The sequence below is a fragment of the Rhynchophorus ferrugineus genome, unplaced genomic scaffold (assembly GCF_030347505.1).
Source record: "Rhynchophorus ferrugineus isolate W39M unplaced genomic scaffold, kcgeb_rfMv2 rfM11, whole genome shotgun sequence".
Taxonomy (NCBI): domain Eukaryota; kingdom Metazoa; phylum Arthropoda; class Insecta; order Coleoptera; family Curculionidae; genus Rhynchophorus; species Rhynchophorus ferrugineus.
In genome coordinates this window covers 21,748,073-21,767,336 of record NW_027472590.1, presented here as the reverse complement: position 1 = coordinate 21,767,336, position 19,264 = coordinate 21,748,073, and the positions used below count along the sequence as shown (strand labels likewise).

At 32.2% G+C, this 19,264-nt stretch overlaps 1 protein-coding gene across 25 annotated transcripts in view; it reads right to left on the bottom strand.

Annotated features, from left to right (window-relative positions):
• The window catches only part of Klc (Kinesin light chain), a 43,418-nt gene extending 24,577 nt beyond the window's left edge, over positions 1-18,841 (bottom strand). For 11 of the 25 annotated variants that reach the window (XM_076417235.1, XM_076417224.1, XM_076417227.1 and 8 more), the window contains exons 1-3: positions 18,708-18,838; positions 18,423-18,498; positions 1,603-2,023 (exon numbers count right to left, since the gene is read on the bottom strand). In XM_076417235.1, the coding sequence (XP_076273350.1) occupies positions 1,603-1,631 (29 nt within the window). In that variant the 5' untranslated portion in view covers positions 1,632-2,023; positions 18,423-18,498; positions 18,708-18,838. Of the gene's footprint in view, positions 1-1,602; positions 2,024-7,595; positions 7,819-16,992; positions 17,173-18,422; positions 18,499-18,707 lie in introns of those variants that run through there. The other 14 variants (XM_076417239.1, XM_076417216.1, XM_076417219.1 and 11 more) reach the window with 8 other exon arrangements.
• Between the last annotated feature and the right edge of the window lie 423 nt (positions 18,842-19,264).

Sequence of the window (19,264 nt, the reverse complement as noted above, 5' to 3'; positions counted from 1 at the left end):
CTAGGTCACCCTGGGGACTAGTCAGCTCAAGTGATTATGATTTATTCCGGACATAGAGACGCGCCTTGGATACACACTTCGGCAATTCCGAAGACGTTTAAAAATAGACAAGACAAATGGGTATTGCGGCGTCCAAAGGGCGCCGAAAGGGTATTTTACAAAATATGTTATGCACTGCTTCAAAAACAATTTTAGTAGAATAGCATTTAAAAAAAACTAATTACTATTAAAATGTTAATAATGTCAAAGGGTTATTTTTACATAAAATGCCTTCAAATTATTTCCACCTATGATCCTCTAACCAAACTAATAGTCAGAAAAATAAAAAGAAATAAAAGACTAGCTTGTTTACGTCAAATGTCCAAAAGTCATTTTTCTTTAAAGATTACAACAGTACGATTTTATAATTCGTGAACTTGAAGCGTTGCCAACTTGTGGGGATTTCCCCGACCTGCGGGGAATAATAATATCGAGAGTTAGAAAATTGAGAAAAATTTTAAAATATCGAAGCGTACAAAGAAAGGAAATGTTTTGACAACGCTATCTGCTAACTTCAAGAAAATTAACTACGTCCAGTCCTGTGCAATTCAACACATTTTAAAGGTTTGGATGAAATATTCATTGGATTAAAAAGTGAAGAAGAACACAGAATCAGAATCTCAACTAGTCAATATATCCATTACAACACAAAAATGAAATGGCAAGTGGAGAGCTGATGCTATGCTAAATTTTTAGAGATAGGCTTGAACTTCATGAAGATAACATTGATAGTGAATACTGCTGTTGTCAGTCAGTATAGGAAAGGAGAATACAGTACTTACTGATACTGCCGCAGAGAGACAGAACAGAGAACCGCAATCGACTAAATACAAATACTATAGTGTCCTTAATGGCAACAAGTAAAGAAATTAAGAAATTGAGCGGCAGTGTCTAGTTTAACCCATGAAGAGTTGAACCCTGAACACCATGTTTGCAAGAAAAATAATTTAAAAAAGTATAACGTTATAATAATATTAGACCTTATTCCATATTATGAAAACATAAAAAATAAATATTATTTTAAAAGATTTAAACTTGTTTCTAATCTTAAAATTATTTTGAGAAGAATCAGCATATTGTCTCATCAATTTGCGGAATTTGATAGATTAGCAACCTTACTTAGGTATACCTTACACAACTCTGTGAGTCTGCAAAAAGCAAATTAACACTGGAGATTGCTTGACAACTAAAAAATTCGGGGATTGTCGGACCATCTACCAAATATGAATTTGCCCAAAGAACACCCTGTAAATTATCGATACAAAACTAATACTAAGTACGTCACATACAAAAAAAAACAAACATGCAAATGCATACTCAACAGCTTAGCCTAAACTGCATTAAAGTGTTAAACGGATTAAATGAAAGCATTATAATATTCATGTCATCAATCACTGTTTCATTTAAGATGTAACCGATATCGAAAACGGGTCCTTAAAATACCGAAACAACAAAATAAAATAATCAAGTCATTTCAAACGACAGCAGTGAACATTGATAACAAAAATAATCGCTAGAAGCCAGGAAGCTACGAAGTAAACTTAAAAGTAAATATAAACTTACATTCTATACGCATTAATGGTTTTAGACATTTTCCAATCTTCTCCAATCTACCATTACCACCAAAGAAAACTACCCTCTCTTTATATATATATATTTCTAAACTTTTGAGCTACTTATTGTTCGTTCAGACTTTCGGCAAATACTACTACGGTAATATTTTAACAATTCCAAAAAGCTACTGCGTCCTCTCGGTGACGCTTTAAGCTATATCACAATATTTCCAGATTGAAGGGGAAAACACGCCTCGCAACTATTAACAATGCTTTTCGCTCGGTTGAAAGAAGCAGGACTAACCGACGGTTCCTCAATATATATCACTTATCCTAAGCCTACTTTAGTGTATAAATTGTATATGTTATAAAAAATTACTATCGAACAACGTTTGAGATTTGATTTTTATTATTGATTTTAATTTAAAAATCTGAAACAAAAGAAAGGTTTAGATAATTAAGTATATATATTAATGTGTCGATATTAAAATGTGGTAAGTAAATGAGATGATATTACGCACTATATTCGTTAAGTTGGGATAAGTTCTAGGACAAAAATACAGAATGTGTCAGTTGTGTTATCAAAAAATATTATATAAGATGTTATTATATAAATATTTATAAGCTATTTGAAAATAACAGATAGTTATAGTCCGTTCAATAAAACAGTAAACTCAGCTACATTTATGACATCAAAATGTCGCAATGTTGCCACATCAACTTTATGAGTTTTAGTTAATTTTGACTTTGATGTATAATAAAATTCTAATCTATTTAATGTAAACATATTTTTGTAAATTGTAATTGTTTATCTATAAAATTCTTGTAGTAGTCAGCAAATATCATAAAAAAGTATATCTAATGCATAACAGGTCAATTGAAAAGTCCCCGGCCTACCATAGTAAAACACATTTTTTTGGCAAAATTAGTTTTTTTTTTATTCAACATTCAATTCCCTTCAAGGGTGATACACTGATTATAATGACCCTCCAACTTTTCGATACCATTTTTGTAGTACGATTAGCTTCAAAATAGGCCTCAGTTTCGGCGATTCACCTCTTCATTCGAAGGACATTTATATTGACAATTCATGAATTTTTGCCATCGTTTTCACTGACTTGTGACACGGTGCATTGTCTTGGTGAAGCAGCACTTTTTTTTTTCTTCAAATGCGGCCGTTTTCCGGTGATTTCGTCCTTCAAACGGTCCAATAACGTTACATGATGCTGTTGATGGTCCTTTCTTTTTCAAGGTAGTTAATGAAAATGACTCCACGCGCATCCCAAAATACAGACGCCATAACCTTGCCAGCTGACTGTTGAGTTTTCCCACGCTTTGGTACGGGTTCATCGTGGGAAATGATGCAATGAGCCATGTTTCATGCAATGTCACATATCGACGCAAAAACTGGGGTTTATTACGCTTGATCATCTTCAAACATTGTCCCAAATTATCAACTCGTTGTTTTTGGCCAAAAGTGAGCTCGTGAACCCACTTTGCACAAAGCCTTCTCATACCCAAATATTCGTGAATGATATAATGTACACGTTCAGTTGATATCTTTAGAGTGTCTGCTATTTCATTCACTTTATCGTCATTCAAAATCATTTTGTGGATTTTTTAAATGTTCTCGTCGGTAACAACCTCCTTTGGGCGTCCTCTGCGTTCACCGTCTTCGGTGCTCATTTCACCACGTCTAAACTTAGCATACCAATCCTTGATGGTTGATTTTCCTGGGGTAGTGTCCGGACATTCGGCATCAAGCCAAATTTATGCTTCAACTGTATTTTTCCCTTTAAAAAATAATATTTTATCAACACGCGAAATTCCTTTTTATAAATGTTTTTCACAATAACCAAAGTTGCTTCACTCAAAATGCTGTAATTCACGAACTAATGATCTGACAGCTGTCAAATTTATACACGCAACTTTTGAGGGTTAGGGCTAACTAAAAAACATATGGATTTAATTATAGTAGTTATAGTAGTCCCATCTATGTGTCAGGCCGGGGCCTTTTCAATTGACCTGTTATATTATCTCGTTCCTGTGCAAAAAAAAACTGATTAGAGACACAATATGTTTTTGACTCTGATTATTTAAAGGCTTCAGCATTTTCAATAAGAGTAATAATAGGCAGCAATCTGAAATTTATTAAAACATGCAAAGCACCAAAACATTTGCCGGTATGTAACCTGTAATTATAATCAATAATTTCTTGAAGAATTTTTTTGAAGAGGTTTGACAACCAGGCGAATGTTGTAGGATGATTCGGTTAAGTGTTAGAACGTACCAGAACTAGAATAAAATGAGAAGGAAAATATTGTCTGATTTTAAAATGAATTTACAAACTGAGATAGGCAATAATTCGACATCACGACACGAGTTCACTGTTATTTTGATAGTCTAGGATATAGTCCTTCAAATAAAACAGCTAGCGCACGTCACAGATCACTTTGAGCTAATTTTTCCTTCTCATTTTACCTTAAGTATTTTATTTTAGTATCTCATTTTATCTTAGTTAAAAAGAGACAACCAAATCAGTCTATGAAATAATATTTTTGTTGATACTGGTCGACCCTGTTGTCAAATGTCTACAAAATTCTTCAAAACATTAGTGATAATCAGAATTATTAACTTAGAATGCCACATTTTGATGACCTGCATTGGCTGTTTTATAGGATAGACTATATTTGTATACTTTTAAAATAGTAAGTCCAGGTAAGCTTATTTAAACTCAATATTAAATTATATGTTGGATATATTCAAGATAGATAGTGTGAATTCATTTTAGAAATTTGTTATAAAAAGTGGCGTAATATATGAAATATCGAAACGGACACTTGTGTAACAATAGTCTTGCCAAAAACTGTATTCCAAAAAAGGAGCAGGAGAATTGTTTTAGGCTGTCGCATCACTGTAGGCACTTTTCCTGATTAGTTAGTTTGAATTGGTCACGCAAAGGTCGATTTAGTTTGAGCGACACGTTTGTTAATATTACTCAAGAGTTTAAATCCAAAATGTGTCTACCAGAAATATGACAGAAACGATAGACGATACATAATATTGTTCGGAATCAAATCGGGAATTGGTTTTTTTTAAATATCCAGTACACATGTCAAAACTATATTAAACTTTAACGCCCATCAGAGAAGTTTACTGGTTCAAAATGTATCTCGCTGTTAAGGAAAATCAATATCAAGACTATAAACTTTTTCAGTGTTTTGGTCTCTCCATTTTAGAAAAGCTTTACATCCTAAATTTCATATCTTTTAGTGGAGACTTTTTTCCGATAAATATATCGAAAACATTTTCTGATAAAAACAACTGACACAATCATAAATATTCCCTGTTCGTCCCTATCTTGTTTTTTAAAATGGTGTTTTAATCTAATAATAGAACAGAAAATAAAAATAATAGAATGCTAGATAAAGTAATTACTATTGACAATAAATAAATAATAAAAAGCCCGTTCAATGAAACAACTAGTGCACGTCAAAAATGACGTGGAATGTAGTTTGTAAAAAATTTAAAATTCGTTTTAAACTCGAAGCTGATAAAAAGAGATAAAATGCTGTGTGACGCGTCAGTACATGTAACCGAATCAGTCCATAAAATTCGATTTGTGTTGATACTGGTCGAGAATAAGAATATATAGATAATAGAGAAGTAAATATTAATACTATTAAACCACTAAGATTTTTATTGCAAATATTTTTAGCATGTTGCAACTGCACTTGATATTACTAGGTGCTAAAATATCTAAAAAAATAACAATATAATGTTGAATTCACCAAAGAAGAAGCGTCCACATATGAAGTGGGTGACGAAACGATATTACCTGGATGTCAGCTCTATTCAATGTCAAATTCATGAAATGTATAAAAACAGTGAGTAGTTTTTTCGATATAAACATTATTTAAGAGAAAACTGCTTGTCGGAAAAGCATCCTTGGGAAATTTAGGTATATGCTACTATTTGAGGAACGTAGATGACACCTTCCAACACTGTTAGAAAACATATGTGTTATGAGGTGTAAAGGTAACCCACGAAAAGGGCTAACGGAATTTCCAGACATTGCTTTTAAAATACGGTCTGATTTGTCAAAGTAAACTCAAATGATGAAGAGCTTGGAATAACCTTCACATATTGTTATGGACTATGCTTACTATACATACGCTAGAACACACGTGGAAAAGACCCCAACAAGTGAATTTACAAAGCTTGATAAAGTAAGTTCTGAAGAAACCATGTCCAGGAGTGAAGTATTCCAAATTGCAAATGCACTATAGGTCTGGTAGCTGAACAATATGGAACAATATATAGACAATATGAATACAGAACCTTATGTCTTCCTAACTTAACAGCGTTGATTCAGATAGTGAAAGTGGCAATGACTGAACTTTTGGGATGTAAGATTTTGGCCCAGGCAAGGTGAAGAGAGCATAAACAATTAAATGTGAGTATATAATTAATATAGGATAATTTGTAAATAATTGTTCGGTTAAAATTCGGTGAATAATTGTCAGTTAAATTGTACGAAGAAAGAACAGACATTAATTCCTTACCAAATGATATGGGAAATGTAGTAATTAAGAAAAATGTACACAGCTAGAAACAAAACAAAATAAGGAGAAATACAGCGATATCAAAATAGCTTGAGAAGAAAACGGACTTCGTTGTTGTTGTTAGAAACAAAAACTAAACGTCAAACGGTAAATATGCTCTCTAATGAAAGTAAAATACATTACTTAGATATACCATACTATCGTTAATTAGATGAATTAGGCCTCCAGGGGATACCACCACATAAGAAAACAACATTACACTATAAACTTTTGTGACTGTATAATTAACTGTAGTTTAAATCCATCAATAATATATATGCATTAGTGCATATATGCATATTATAATGTTAAAATAAATTATGTTAGATAACATTATTTTTGTTTCATTATTTTATTTACATTAGTATTTTGTGATGTTAGTCAAAATAAACGAAAAGTTAAATTTGATGCGGCAACATCGCGACGTGCTAAACTCTAAAATTTTTGATGGCGTGCATTGGTTTTATTGGACGGGCTATAGAAATTAATAATATAATATAATAAAAATAAAATAAAATAAAAGAAAGAGAGCATTTCGAAAATCTAAGATTTTTCATAACAGAAATTATATACGTAACAAATGGAAAGAACAGCTAGCCCTACATAATTAACAAGTAAAATGGATTTGGAGTTTTTATTAACACAATAATTAAGAGAAAGGAGTGTGTGTTTATTTTAATATTTTGAGTAGGTCAATATTTATCAGCTAATTTAACTTTATGCAATTGAGAACATCAAAATGTAATAAAGAAAAGATTATTGCTTACTAATCATAGTGACATTTTTGAGACACTATTGCTAGATGTTAAAATTTATACTGTGATGTTTATTTAATAACTATATTACTAATATAATTCTAATAACACCTTATAATATTTAATAACATCGAAAATATATAATATAAAAAAATGAACGCATGAACCAACAAACGTTATCTCCTATATTCAATAAAACACATTTGATAAACATATGATCATATATTAGTCATCATGACAGTAAATAAAACAGAGAGAGAGAGAGAGAACGACAAAAGGATCGAATAAAAATATCTCATCTAGACACGAAAACATCTAATTTTCAGATATTCCGCCTAAACTATACGGTATTCTAATCGAATTTCATAACCATCACAGAAAACAGACGACTACTGCAGGAAATAACTTACCCCAACCAACTTTCTACGCTATTAGATTCGGTAAAATTGATTTTTGTTTCGTTAAGGCTTTTTCTTCGAGAGGAAATATTTATGAAACGACATAAAATCGAGTAGAAAAAAACCTCAACGAAACCCCGCAAAACACGGAACGACAAATGATATCGGTAACATTTATTTGAAAAAAAAAACAACGCGTACGTAGATGGAAATCGATCGAAACTGGAAATTATTCGCTATAATTACGTTTTCTTTTCGATTCGATTTTTCCTACATCGGCTGATTACTGATTTAATGAACTTAAAGACCTGTCTCAGTTACTTTACACTCGTTACAACGATAAAAATCACAATATCGTGTTTTTGTATATGCTTTTTTTAATGCGGCTATGATTCTCTTTCTGTCTACATTTTCAATCGAAATTCGATGCACAAAGTGTGACGTTCTACGTGCATTCGCGTTTAACACTAAAGCGGTTGTGGTTTCGGGCACGAGACGACGATATAGAAAGGACGCAAGGCGTCGCGTGACGTCATCGGGGGGCATGCGCCCTCCGGGTCGGCGTCGTCGGTCAGGAAGGTTCCGTCCGCATTATCGACGTTCGCCGAGCGATTCGATTGGTCGTGGAGGTCGCCAAACGGTCGCCGATTCGTGGACGCTCTGATAATATTAAAAAGAACAACCGAGGGAAATAAAAAGACACCCCAGACAAATTCTTCCTGTTTACCTTCGTCTCCATATCGACTCCGTGTTTGTAAATATTGATTTTGATTCGAGCGATGAAACGTAATCCTAACGTCCAACAAAATAAGAGATAACGATGCACCCCTTCAAATATGACGTTGAATGTAACAAAAAAAACAACGCGGGATTATCAATGGTCTTTAGACCAATTAAAATCGGATAATCATTAATATCGGTGATCTCATCTCTGCAATTAAACAACATCACACCAACCAACATCACTATTACCGACAATTATTTCAAAAACTTCTATTGAAAAGAATAAACCCAATCATCCCAGATTATCAATTTGATTTCAGGAAACAACATTACACGATTGATCAACTTCACCAGATCAACGATGACATAAGACAAATCACCGGAAGAAAATAAAATTTGTTCTGCATATTCTTAGATGTTGCTCTCAGGCTTTCGATAAAATTCGACATGAGGGGGTTTAAACGACAAGGTTAAACTGCTTTTCCCCGACCAACATTTTAAAATTTTCGACTGAACTGAACGACACTTCAAAAATATGACTATTATATATGACTATTGTAATTTGAGCAAAATACAAGCAGGTGTGCAATAGGGAAGTGTATTGGTATTGGGACAAGTCCTTTATCTTACAAATGACAATGCAATTCTAGCCATTCGAGTTCACAATACTGAATCGACCGAAACGTTACAAACATCTATTGACGAAATACAATGCTAGATAGAAAAACGTGGCATCAAAAAGAATTAGTGCATACTAATTTCACCAATAAAAGAATCAAGTACAAGTACCATCTACAAGTACTTTACGAAAAAATATAAAATAATATAAAAATAAATCAGCATCAGTAGACTCATAACTCAGGTGGAAGCCACATGTTAGGAACAAATCTAACGAACTGTGTCATTGGGTAGATATTCAGCACTGTCAGTATATAATAAGCTTTTGCTTTGCCAATTCTTGAAACCAGTGTGGACTTACGATGCGAGGTTCAAGTGTGAGGTTGTACCAGCCAAAACAATATAAATATAATACAAAGATTCCAAATCAAGGTTGTGCGAGGTATTGTTGATGCTCCATAGTACATTCGTAATGACAATCTACCTGAAGGTAGAAACTGTCGATAATGTTATCGAGGACTAGGCCCAAAGACATGAACAGAGGCTCTATCAGGACATCAACGTTGAGACTTTCCAGCTCCTAGATAATGATGGCTTGGTCAGAATATTAAAAAGAGTAAAACAATTTGACCTAGTTCAGCGATATTGTAATTAAAATTCAGTACGCATTAAAAACATTGACATAGATGTTAAGCCCAAAGTATCTATGTCTATCGTATATCAAATGAGGATAAAAACAAATAGCTTAACATTAATAGTTAATTTACTAGATTGTTAAAATAAATAACAATAATAAAAAAGGTTTGTTTCGATAACAATTACTTTTTTATTTTTGTAAAAGATCTTACTAGCGATAAGTACACAATTTTATGATTTGATACATATGTCACTTTATTATACTGACATTATTCAGGATGTCAGAGAGATAAGTTAGTTAAATTGTTAATTATGTTCATAAAACTAAACAGTTACTAAAATACTTTTACTTTTAATTCAAGTCAATAGTAATGAATACCCACATACTAATTAATATTAGTGCAATTGCAAGATTTTTAATTATTTGCGTCTCATCTGTTACGATTAATATCGGCGATCTCATCTCAGCAATTAAACAACATCACACCAACCAACATCACTATTACCGACAATTATTTCAAAAACTTCTATTGAAAAGAATAAACCCAATCATCCCAGATTATCAATTTGATTTCAGGAAACAACATTACACGATTGATCAACTTCACCAGATCAACGATGACATAAGACAAATCACCGGAAGAAAATAAAATTTGTTCTGCATATTCTTAGATGTTGCTCTCAGGCTTTCGATAAAATTCGACATGAGGGGGTTTAAACGACAAGGTTAAACTGCTTTTCCCCGACCAACATTTTAAAATTTTCGACTGAACTGAACGACACTTCAAAAATATGACTATTTGAGCAAAATACAAGCAGGTGTGCAATAGGGAAGTGTATTGGTATTGGGACAAGTCCTTTATCTTACAAATGACAATGCAATTCTAGCCATTCGAGTTCACAATACTGAATCGACCGAAACGTTACAAACATCTATTGACGAAATACAATGCTAGATAGAAAAACGTGGCATCAAAAAGAATTAGTGCATACTAATTTCACCAATAAAAGAATCAAGTACAAGTACCATCTACAAGTACTTTACGAAAAAATATAAAATAATATAAAAATAAATCAGCATCAGTAGACTCATAACTCAGGTGGAAGCCACATGTTAGGAACAAATCTAACGAACTGTGTCATTGGGTAGATATTCAGCACTGTCAGTATATAATAAGCTTTTGCTTTGCCAATTCTTGAAACCAGTGTGGACTTACGATGCGAGGTTCAAGTGTGAGGTTGTACCAGCCAAAACAATATAAATATAATACAAAGATTCCAAATCAAGGTTGTGCGAGGTATTGTTGATGCTCCATAGTACATTCGTAATGACAATCTACCTGAAGGTAGAAACTGTCGATAATGTTATCGAGGACTAGGCCCAAAGACATGAACAGAGGCTCTATCAGGACATCAACGTTGAGACTTTCCAGCTCCTAGATAATGATGGCTTGGTCAGAATATTAAAAAGAGTAAAACAATTTGACCTAGTTCAGCGATATTGTAATTAAAATTCAGTACGCATTAAAAACATTGACATAGATGTTAAGCCCAAAGTATCTATGCTATCGTATATCAAATGAGGATAAAAACAAATAGCTTAACATTAATAGTTAATTTACTAGATTGTTAAAATAAATAACAATAATAAAAAAGGTTTGTTTCGATAACAATTACTTTTTTATTTTTGTAAAAGATCTTACTAGCGATAAGTACACAATTTTATGATTTGATACATATGTCACTTTATTATACTGACATTATTCAGGATGTCAGAGAGATAAGTTAGTTAAATTGTTAATTATGTTCATAAAACTAAACAGTTACTAAAATACTTTTACTTTTAATTCAAGTCAATAGTAATGAATACCCACATACTAATTAATATTAGTGCAATTGCAAGATTTTTAATTATTTGCGTCTCATCTGTTACGATGTTAGCTGGTAAACAATGCAACTAGAGTGGTAATATGACGCCATTATGGTTACATTTATTTAAGGTGACAGTTGAAAAAAACTTACTAAATCTTCAAAAAATCACCTTTGATGGTGGCTATACATTTAACAAGTCCCCTAGACATTATCATGGACGCTATTGATCATTGTGAAATAATTTCGTCCAATTAAAATTACCGGATACGTCACAGCATTCATTTGAACACGCAAAAAAATCGCGAAAATAACCGTTTAAGAATAAAAATTATAATTGAGAAGATAATTAACTAAAAAAATTAAATTATCGTCACACCTGGTAATAAGAGAGTTATCACTGTTTCATCCCGAGCTCTCCAAACCTGTACACCTGACTGATTTTAAATTTAGCATACTCTTTTCTTTACTCTTTTCTTGACGTAGAAATCCATTAAGAACGTATTTTACGCAAATCCTAATCAAAACGGATCAATCATCATCTTTATTTATAAAAACCCACCTTGTGCATGTTTATGATCGTAAAACTGAAAAGGTAGTCGATGGATTGGTTTAAAATTTTTACAAAATATTGAATAATGCTTCTATATAATTTTTATTTTGTTTAGCGTTAACAGAAATAAATTGTAGGTGTTATAAGTCAACTAAAAACTTCCAAGATTTTAAATTTTAAAAATTAATTTTTACTAATTAAACTAATGTTGATTTGGTGTGGAGGTTCCGAAAATAATAACAAAAGATCAACAAATTATTGGATGTTATTGGATCATCCGGCAGTCTCTCTCACACATAGATATGCATCACAAGGATAAAAATTGAAAAATTAAATAGGTTACGGAGAAAACAAAAACAGAAAAGCACCTAGTTAAGATAAGATAATAAATAATAGAAATGCTGAAAAATAGATCAGAAAGCTATCGAATTATTGATGGAAATTTGGAATAGACTATGGAAAGAGAAACAATCACATTGGCAAAAGGGCACTTAATTCCGACACATAAAAAAACTGTAATAATTATAGAGGGATTACTCTATTGTGCACAACCACGAAATTATATCAGAAAATTATAGAAAATCGTCTAAATTCTCAAAGGAATGAAGTATATAAGACTACATATTAGGTATTCGACAAAAAGTGAAAAAGGGTTCAACACCAAAAACCAGATATATCTAGCTTTTATTGACTTGGAAAAATAATTTAACAGTATAATAAGAGAAACACTGCCTTATATTAGAATAAAGAGGTGTAAGTAATAAAATTGTAAGAATAATACAGAATAAATATCAATGACGTCTTTGAAGACAACATGAAGTCAAACATCTTCAAAGCCCAAGCAGGGTTACGACTAAGGACAAAGGAGGAAGTTTAAGCCCAACCCTGTTTATAACGTTAATGGATGAAATAATAAAGAAATATAAAAAAACAGGTCTACGTATAGGGCATGTAGATATGGAAAAATATAAATTTCTGAAGAAGATTTGCAGATGATGTAGTAACACCAACTGTTATGCCAGAGCATCTACAGAAAATCAGCAAAACGAAAATAATGGTGATGGGAGAGCCAGAAGCAATAATAAATATTCAAATCGAGAGTGTAAAAATAGAACAAGTCAATGCATTTAAGTTCTGGGTATACAAATCGAAAGTAATGGAAGCCATAAGATGGAATTGAACCGAATTGAAAGAATCCTGAAATTGTACTTCGCTACAAACAACAAATTCATTAAAATAAGAACTATTAAACAAAACTAAAATGGAAGAATACAAACTTATTTTAAAAAGAGAAAGTAAGACACAAGCAGCATAAATTAAATACAGAGTAAGCAGATAATGAGAACTGAAGAAATATGAAAAGACCTTAACTCAGCTGGTGAGCATACAAAACAGGTAAAGAGAATGTGGGAAGCAAAGACGGAGGAGAGAAAATCAGAGGGCGACCGAAGCGGACTTGGGTTGAATATGCTAGGGAAATGCTTCTTAAAGCATCAAAATATTTCCGGGCGTAAAGTATAAATTACATAAACCAACAAATAACTTACTGCATATATACTAAAAAATAACAGAACATGTGGAATAGAATAAAAAAAACATAAAATATAAAAAAAAACATAATCAATATGCAAACATGCACGTTATACAAAATAATAACAGTCTCGTATAAATATTTATTGCTAACGTCGGAATAAACATGACAAAATAAACATAAACCCAAGTAGCGTGTAGAAGATACAGCTGATAACACTCATGCCATATTGTGACTATTTATAAAGGCCATTTATATTTAAGAAGATTAATGAATGTTATCCTTTTGGTTTTGACAACTATTTACTGCAACCTCTAAAATCATAAAGATGGGGTTCATCTGAAGCAAAGGCTACTATCATGCGAAATCTCAACAATGAGCAAAATAATCACATATAACGTCTTAGGCAACCGAAAAAAATGTGAAAACAAAAACATCTTAAAAGTTCATGATTCACATGAATACACGTAATAGATTCGAAACCCAGTTTATTTGTAGTTTTATCATTATAGATGTGACTTAGGTCAAGAGTTAATCACCCTGAACTAAAACAAAAGTGACTGTACAAAAAGACCAATGTTGTACAAAAATGTACGAAAAAAATAATTTCCATCAAAGTAAAGCACACATTCTCACGCAGCTCAAAAAGTGTCGTTAACATCGGTAAATGAACGCGCGCGAATGATTTAAATCTTGTTGCTACATTTGCAGATGACACTGCAATCCTAGCCATTGGAGATAACAACACTGAATCAATCGAAAAATTACAAGCAGCTATTGCCGAAATACAATTCTGAGCAGAAATGGAATGTAAAATGGCACACCAAAATAAATTAGTCCATATTGACTTCACCAACAAAAGAATCAAGCACAAGCCAGTAAATGTTAAAAAAGATGCGAAAGAACTCAAGCTGACGTACAAAAAAATGTACTGGTCATCGGGTAAATATTCAGCTCTGTTAGTATATAATAAGATTTTGCTTTATCAACAAGTCTTGAAACTCTGTGACCTTATGGTGTTCAACTCTGGAGTTGTACCGACCAAAGCAATTAAAATGTCATGCAAAGATTCCAAAACAAGGTAATGCGAGATATTACTGATGATCCATGGTGCATTCGTAACGACAACGTGCATAAGGACCTGAAGGTAGAAACTATCGATAACGTTTTAATGAACTATGCCGAAAGACATGAAACAGAGGCTCCATTAGCACATCAATATTGGGGTTCTCCAGCTCCTAAATAATGATGGCTTAATTAAAAGATTAAATAGAGTCAAACTATTTGATTTAATTTCGTGAAGTTATAACAGATCCATTAAAAAGTCACCGGCCTGACATAGATAGCGCTACTAGAATTAAATCCATATGTTTTTTAGTTAGCCCTAACCCTCAAAAGATGCGTATATAAATTTGACAGCGGTCGAATCATTAGTTTGTGAATTATAGCTTTTGAGTGAAGCAACTTTTGTTATTGTAAAAAAATAGATAAAAAGGAATTTCACGTGTTGATAAAATATTGCTTTTTGAAGGGAAAAAATACAGTTGAAGCAAAAGCTTGGCTTGATGCCGAGTTTCCGGACACTGCCCCAGGCAAATCAACCATCAAAGATTGGTAATGCTAAGTTCAGACGTGGTGAAATGAAAACCGACGATGGTGAACGCGGTGGACGCCCAAAAGAGGTGGTTACCGACGAAAACATTTAAAAAATCCACAAAATGATTTTGAATGACCGTAGATTGAAATTGAATGAAATAGCAGACACTCTAAAGATATCAACTGAACGTGTACATAGTATCATTCACGAATATTTGGTTATGAGAGCTCTGGGCAAAGCCGCGCGAGCTCACTTTTGACCAAAAACAACGACGAGTTGATGATTCGGAGCAGTGTTTGCAGATAATCAAACGTAATAAACCAGAGTTTTTGCATCGATATGTGATAATGGATGAGACATGGCTCCATCATTTCACTCCGAAGTGGACTCACAGTGAGACAGACGATAAGTCCGGTCCAAAGCGTGAGAAAACCCAACAGTCGGCTGGCAAGGTTATGGCGTCTGTATTTTGGGATGCGCATGGAATAATTTTTATTGACTACCTTGAAAAAGGAAGGGTCATCAACAGCGACTATTACATAGCTTTATTGGACCCTTTGAAAGACGAAATCGCTGAAAAACGGCCGCATTTGAAGAAAAAGGAAGTGCTGCTTCACCAAGACAATGCACCGTGTCACAAGACAGTGAAAACGATGGCAAAAATCCATCCACCATATTCTCCAGATCTGGCCCCCAGCGACTATTTCCTGTTCTCAGATCTCAAAAGAATACTCGCTGGGAATAAATTTTCATCGAATGAAAAGGTGATCGCCGAAACTGAGGCCTATTTTCAATCAAAGGACAAATCATACTACAAAGATGGTATCGAAAAGTTGGATGGTTGCTATAATCAGTGTATCACCCTTGAAGGTAATTATGTTGAATAAAAAAAAACTAATTTTGCCAAAAAAAATGTGTTTTACTATGGTAGGCCAGGGACTTTTCAATTGACCTGTTAAGTAAAATTAACAGTGTACAAATTAAATTAGTAAAAATTATTTGAATTATGCTGAAAATCAAAGCAGCAAAAAATATATAGATAGTTCAACAATTTCTGTGAACTACTTGAACACCTATAGGCCTATAGGCTATTTGTTTTAAATCTCACTATACATTTGAATATTATTCGCTGGAAATCCTAAACGATTCTGCGTCCTCGATTAACACAAACCAAATATAAACTAATATGTGATAGATTGAATAAGTCACTTATTAAAGTTAATATAAACACAACTTGGCACAAAATGCACCATACAAGAAGTCCAAAAGTTGAAAAAAATTACCAATGACACTATCGCTACTTTTAACAATTTAACAAGGCAAAACAACCTGTTTTACTTATTCAGGTATCTCAAGTCCCTTTTAGATCTTTTAAACTAAAATATTCGTTCAGGCAACAGGTCCTAAATGGCTCATCCAAGACAAAAAAAACCTGTTTCTTGTTATTATTAAGACACAACAGTTGTGTGGGTTGAAATTCTTAAACCAAACACGACTTGATTACACCAAAAACTTTGATAATTAAATTACCACCTTATCCTAGTAGTGCCTCAATACTTAAAATTAATAAAAAAAACTAAAATTTCTAAATAAACCTTTAGGAATTAATTTTAATGGAACAACTTAAGATACAGTAATATATATAAGTCTAAGCTATAGTTATGACCTTAATATTACTAACCAAGCTGAAAGAAGTGTTCGCATGTACTAGTTTATTGTATGGGAATGTGAAAGAAGCTCTTCTTTGTATTTTTCATCATTTCACTTGAAACAACTATATGATCACCATTTTGATTACGGATTTCGCTTTCATAGAACTAGTTTTCTGTAAAACATACAAAACTGAAATTAATGATACCCAAGAAAAGCCAGTACTGGGAACCAGTGCAATAGTTAATTACCAATCAATTAAACGAACTGATAGTTTCTCTTATTAGTAAAGTGATAGAATGAATGTACAATGGAATCCAACATACAGGTAAAAGATAAAACCTCAAATTTAATTACATGTACAACGTAAGGTGTATATAAAAATACCATGTTGCTATTTAGATATAAATCAAGATAATGATTTCTTAGAATACGTCGTTAAAATATTGACAGAAGTAATTTATACCTTTGCATCTTCAAACTAGAATGCCATCAATATCTCAACTGTTTTTCCATATTTTGCAAGTTCATTTACAACTTCCTCTATTCATTTACAATCTCCTCGTGTTTGTGAGCTATTTCCACAGTTCTTTTTATAAATAAGTCGTGCCTAAATGTGTCTCATTGCCTCACGTTGTTCCTAGAACTTAAATATAACTAATCATGTCTCTTTCACACTCTTTTTCAACGCATTTCTGGCTTATACTATTAAACAGTAAACACAGATATAGTGATTATTCGTATTAACTCAACAAATTATATTGGAAATATATCCCTAAATTCAAATACATTAATGTTTTCTATTTATTTATAAACTTAATGTTGCCAGAACTAACGTATAAATCTGGTAATTAACGCAAGTGATGGTTTAGAAAGGCAAAATGTAGAATGTAATTAATATAAATGTAGGTCACTAACATAACTGATTAATATAATCTTACAACTTAGCATTCAAAAATAAATTATATTCTTGGCAATCAACTAATCAAGACTGTTATCCGATAACATTTTAAGAAAATCTCGAAGAAAAATCAAAACAAACTCTACACTTTGTATTTTGAATTTTCCAACAAATTGTTATTTGTCAATGTTTAGTTGTGACTTGGCATATTTTCTGAACTGATATAAATAATCCACTATTGATTGCTATAGACTATCTGAAATAAAATGTAATTGTTTATGAACACCAATTTAAGCGGTACTAATGATTTCCGCTGCTACTTGCCTCTGACTAAATCGTTTGCTTTCTCCATATCCTATTTAATAGCCCGACTGATAAAAACAGTAAAATGTATAAAAGTTTTTAACGGAAAAAACTGCATCGAAATATTATTCGGACACACCCATTCGCAACAATTAATTACAGAAATATTCAATCAGAGAATACTGTATAAAACTATTACAGCTGTCATATATTCTGTAAGTTTAAAAAAAAAACACGTGAAGTCTACAAGTGTCTTAGCGACAACTCATTATCACAATAGTTAAAAGTTAGAAATAATATTTTAAAATATTAGCCAGTTCAAAAACAAAGAAGTTCTTAGAAAAACTGAAATATATATCACTTATATGATTAATAAAGAAAAATTTGTACTTCAATGCGTAAAATGCTTAATTGTTTAATCACTTACATGCAAAATTAATATATGTTCACTGTATATAAATAATAATAATAATAGGTCTTATGAGTCATTTGAGTCACAACTCAGTTTATATTTTCAAGGATAGCAAAGCATAATTGAAAATACGATAAAAATATCTTAATATCTATGTAACTGTGATAACTTAATTACCTACAAAAACATACAGGCGGTATATATAACAATAGCAATTACTTCATAGTAAAAAAAAAATACACTCAATATTTGCGTATGTCACAATGGAATGAATACTTACTCCTTGTTGCTATCATCCATAACAAGGAAAAATCAACTGTGACGACTATGGCTTTAGCAGACCATAGAATATTCACCTACAGAAAAACCCACGTAAGAATAAAAACTAGACAACTTGGATGAACTATATTATGGTAAAAGAAATCATCGCCTGACTTGAAACAGATAATTTAAGCCGAATAATCTATTAACCACTTGACAGCAAATTCTTTCGCTTATTTATGAAACTATATATGCTCTACGTTTTATCCGTATGTAATATAAAAATTATAACAAAAAAACTTACCTGACTGATGTAAAACAGTCGCAGAGTACCTACTTGGCAAATATTTTTCACAATTTACACCGTACCACTGAAGAGAAAGTATGGCTGCTTTTGACAACTGCTTGACATTTGACAGCGAGCTTACAGTATACTGCGATGTTGCCGGATAGTATTTAATATCGCTTAATTTTTTTTCTAAACATAAACGAATTATACAGGTTGTTTATTTTAGTGGGTGTTACAGTGTACTGTTTTTTTTTACAGAAGCTGAATTGCAATGTTGATTATTTTATCCGATTCTGAATTTAAAATCTACAGAAATAATAAAGAAATATTAGCCACGTGTTGTCCCTTCAACCACCTTCAACTAGGTTATGTTTTCTTTATTGACGCAAAAATCGGATATTTTGAGCTTTCTAGGCTATATTCATGTTTTAAACCGTTAAAAAACAATTCATCATATTAATTCAACAATCGATTATTCATTACGTTTTTTTTATTTGTGCAGGTTTCTAAAGTTTTTAAATGGTTAAAAGATAATTCATATTAATTTCATAATCAGCTATTCGGTACGCTTC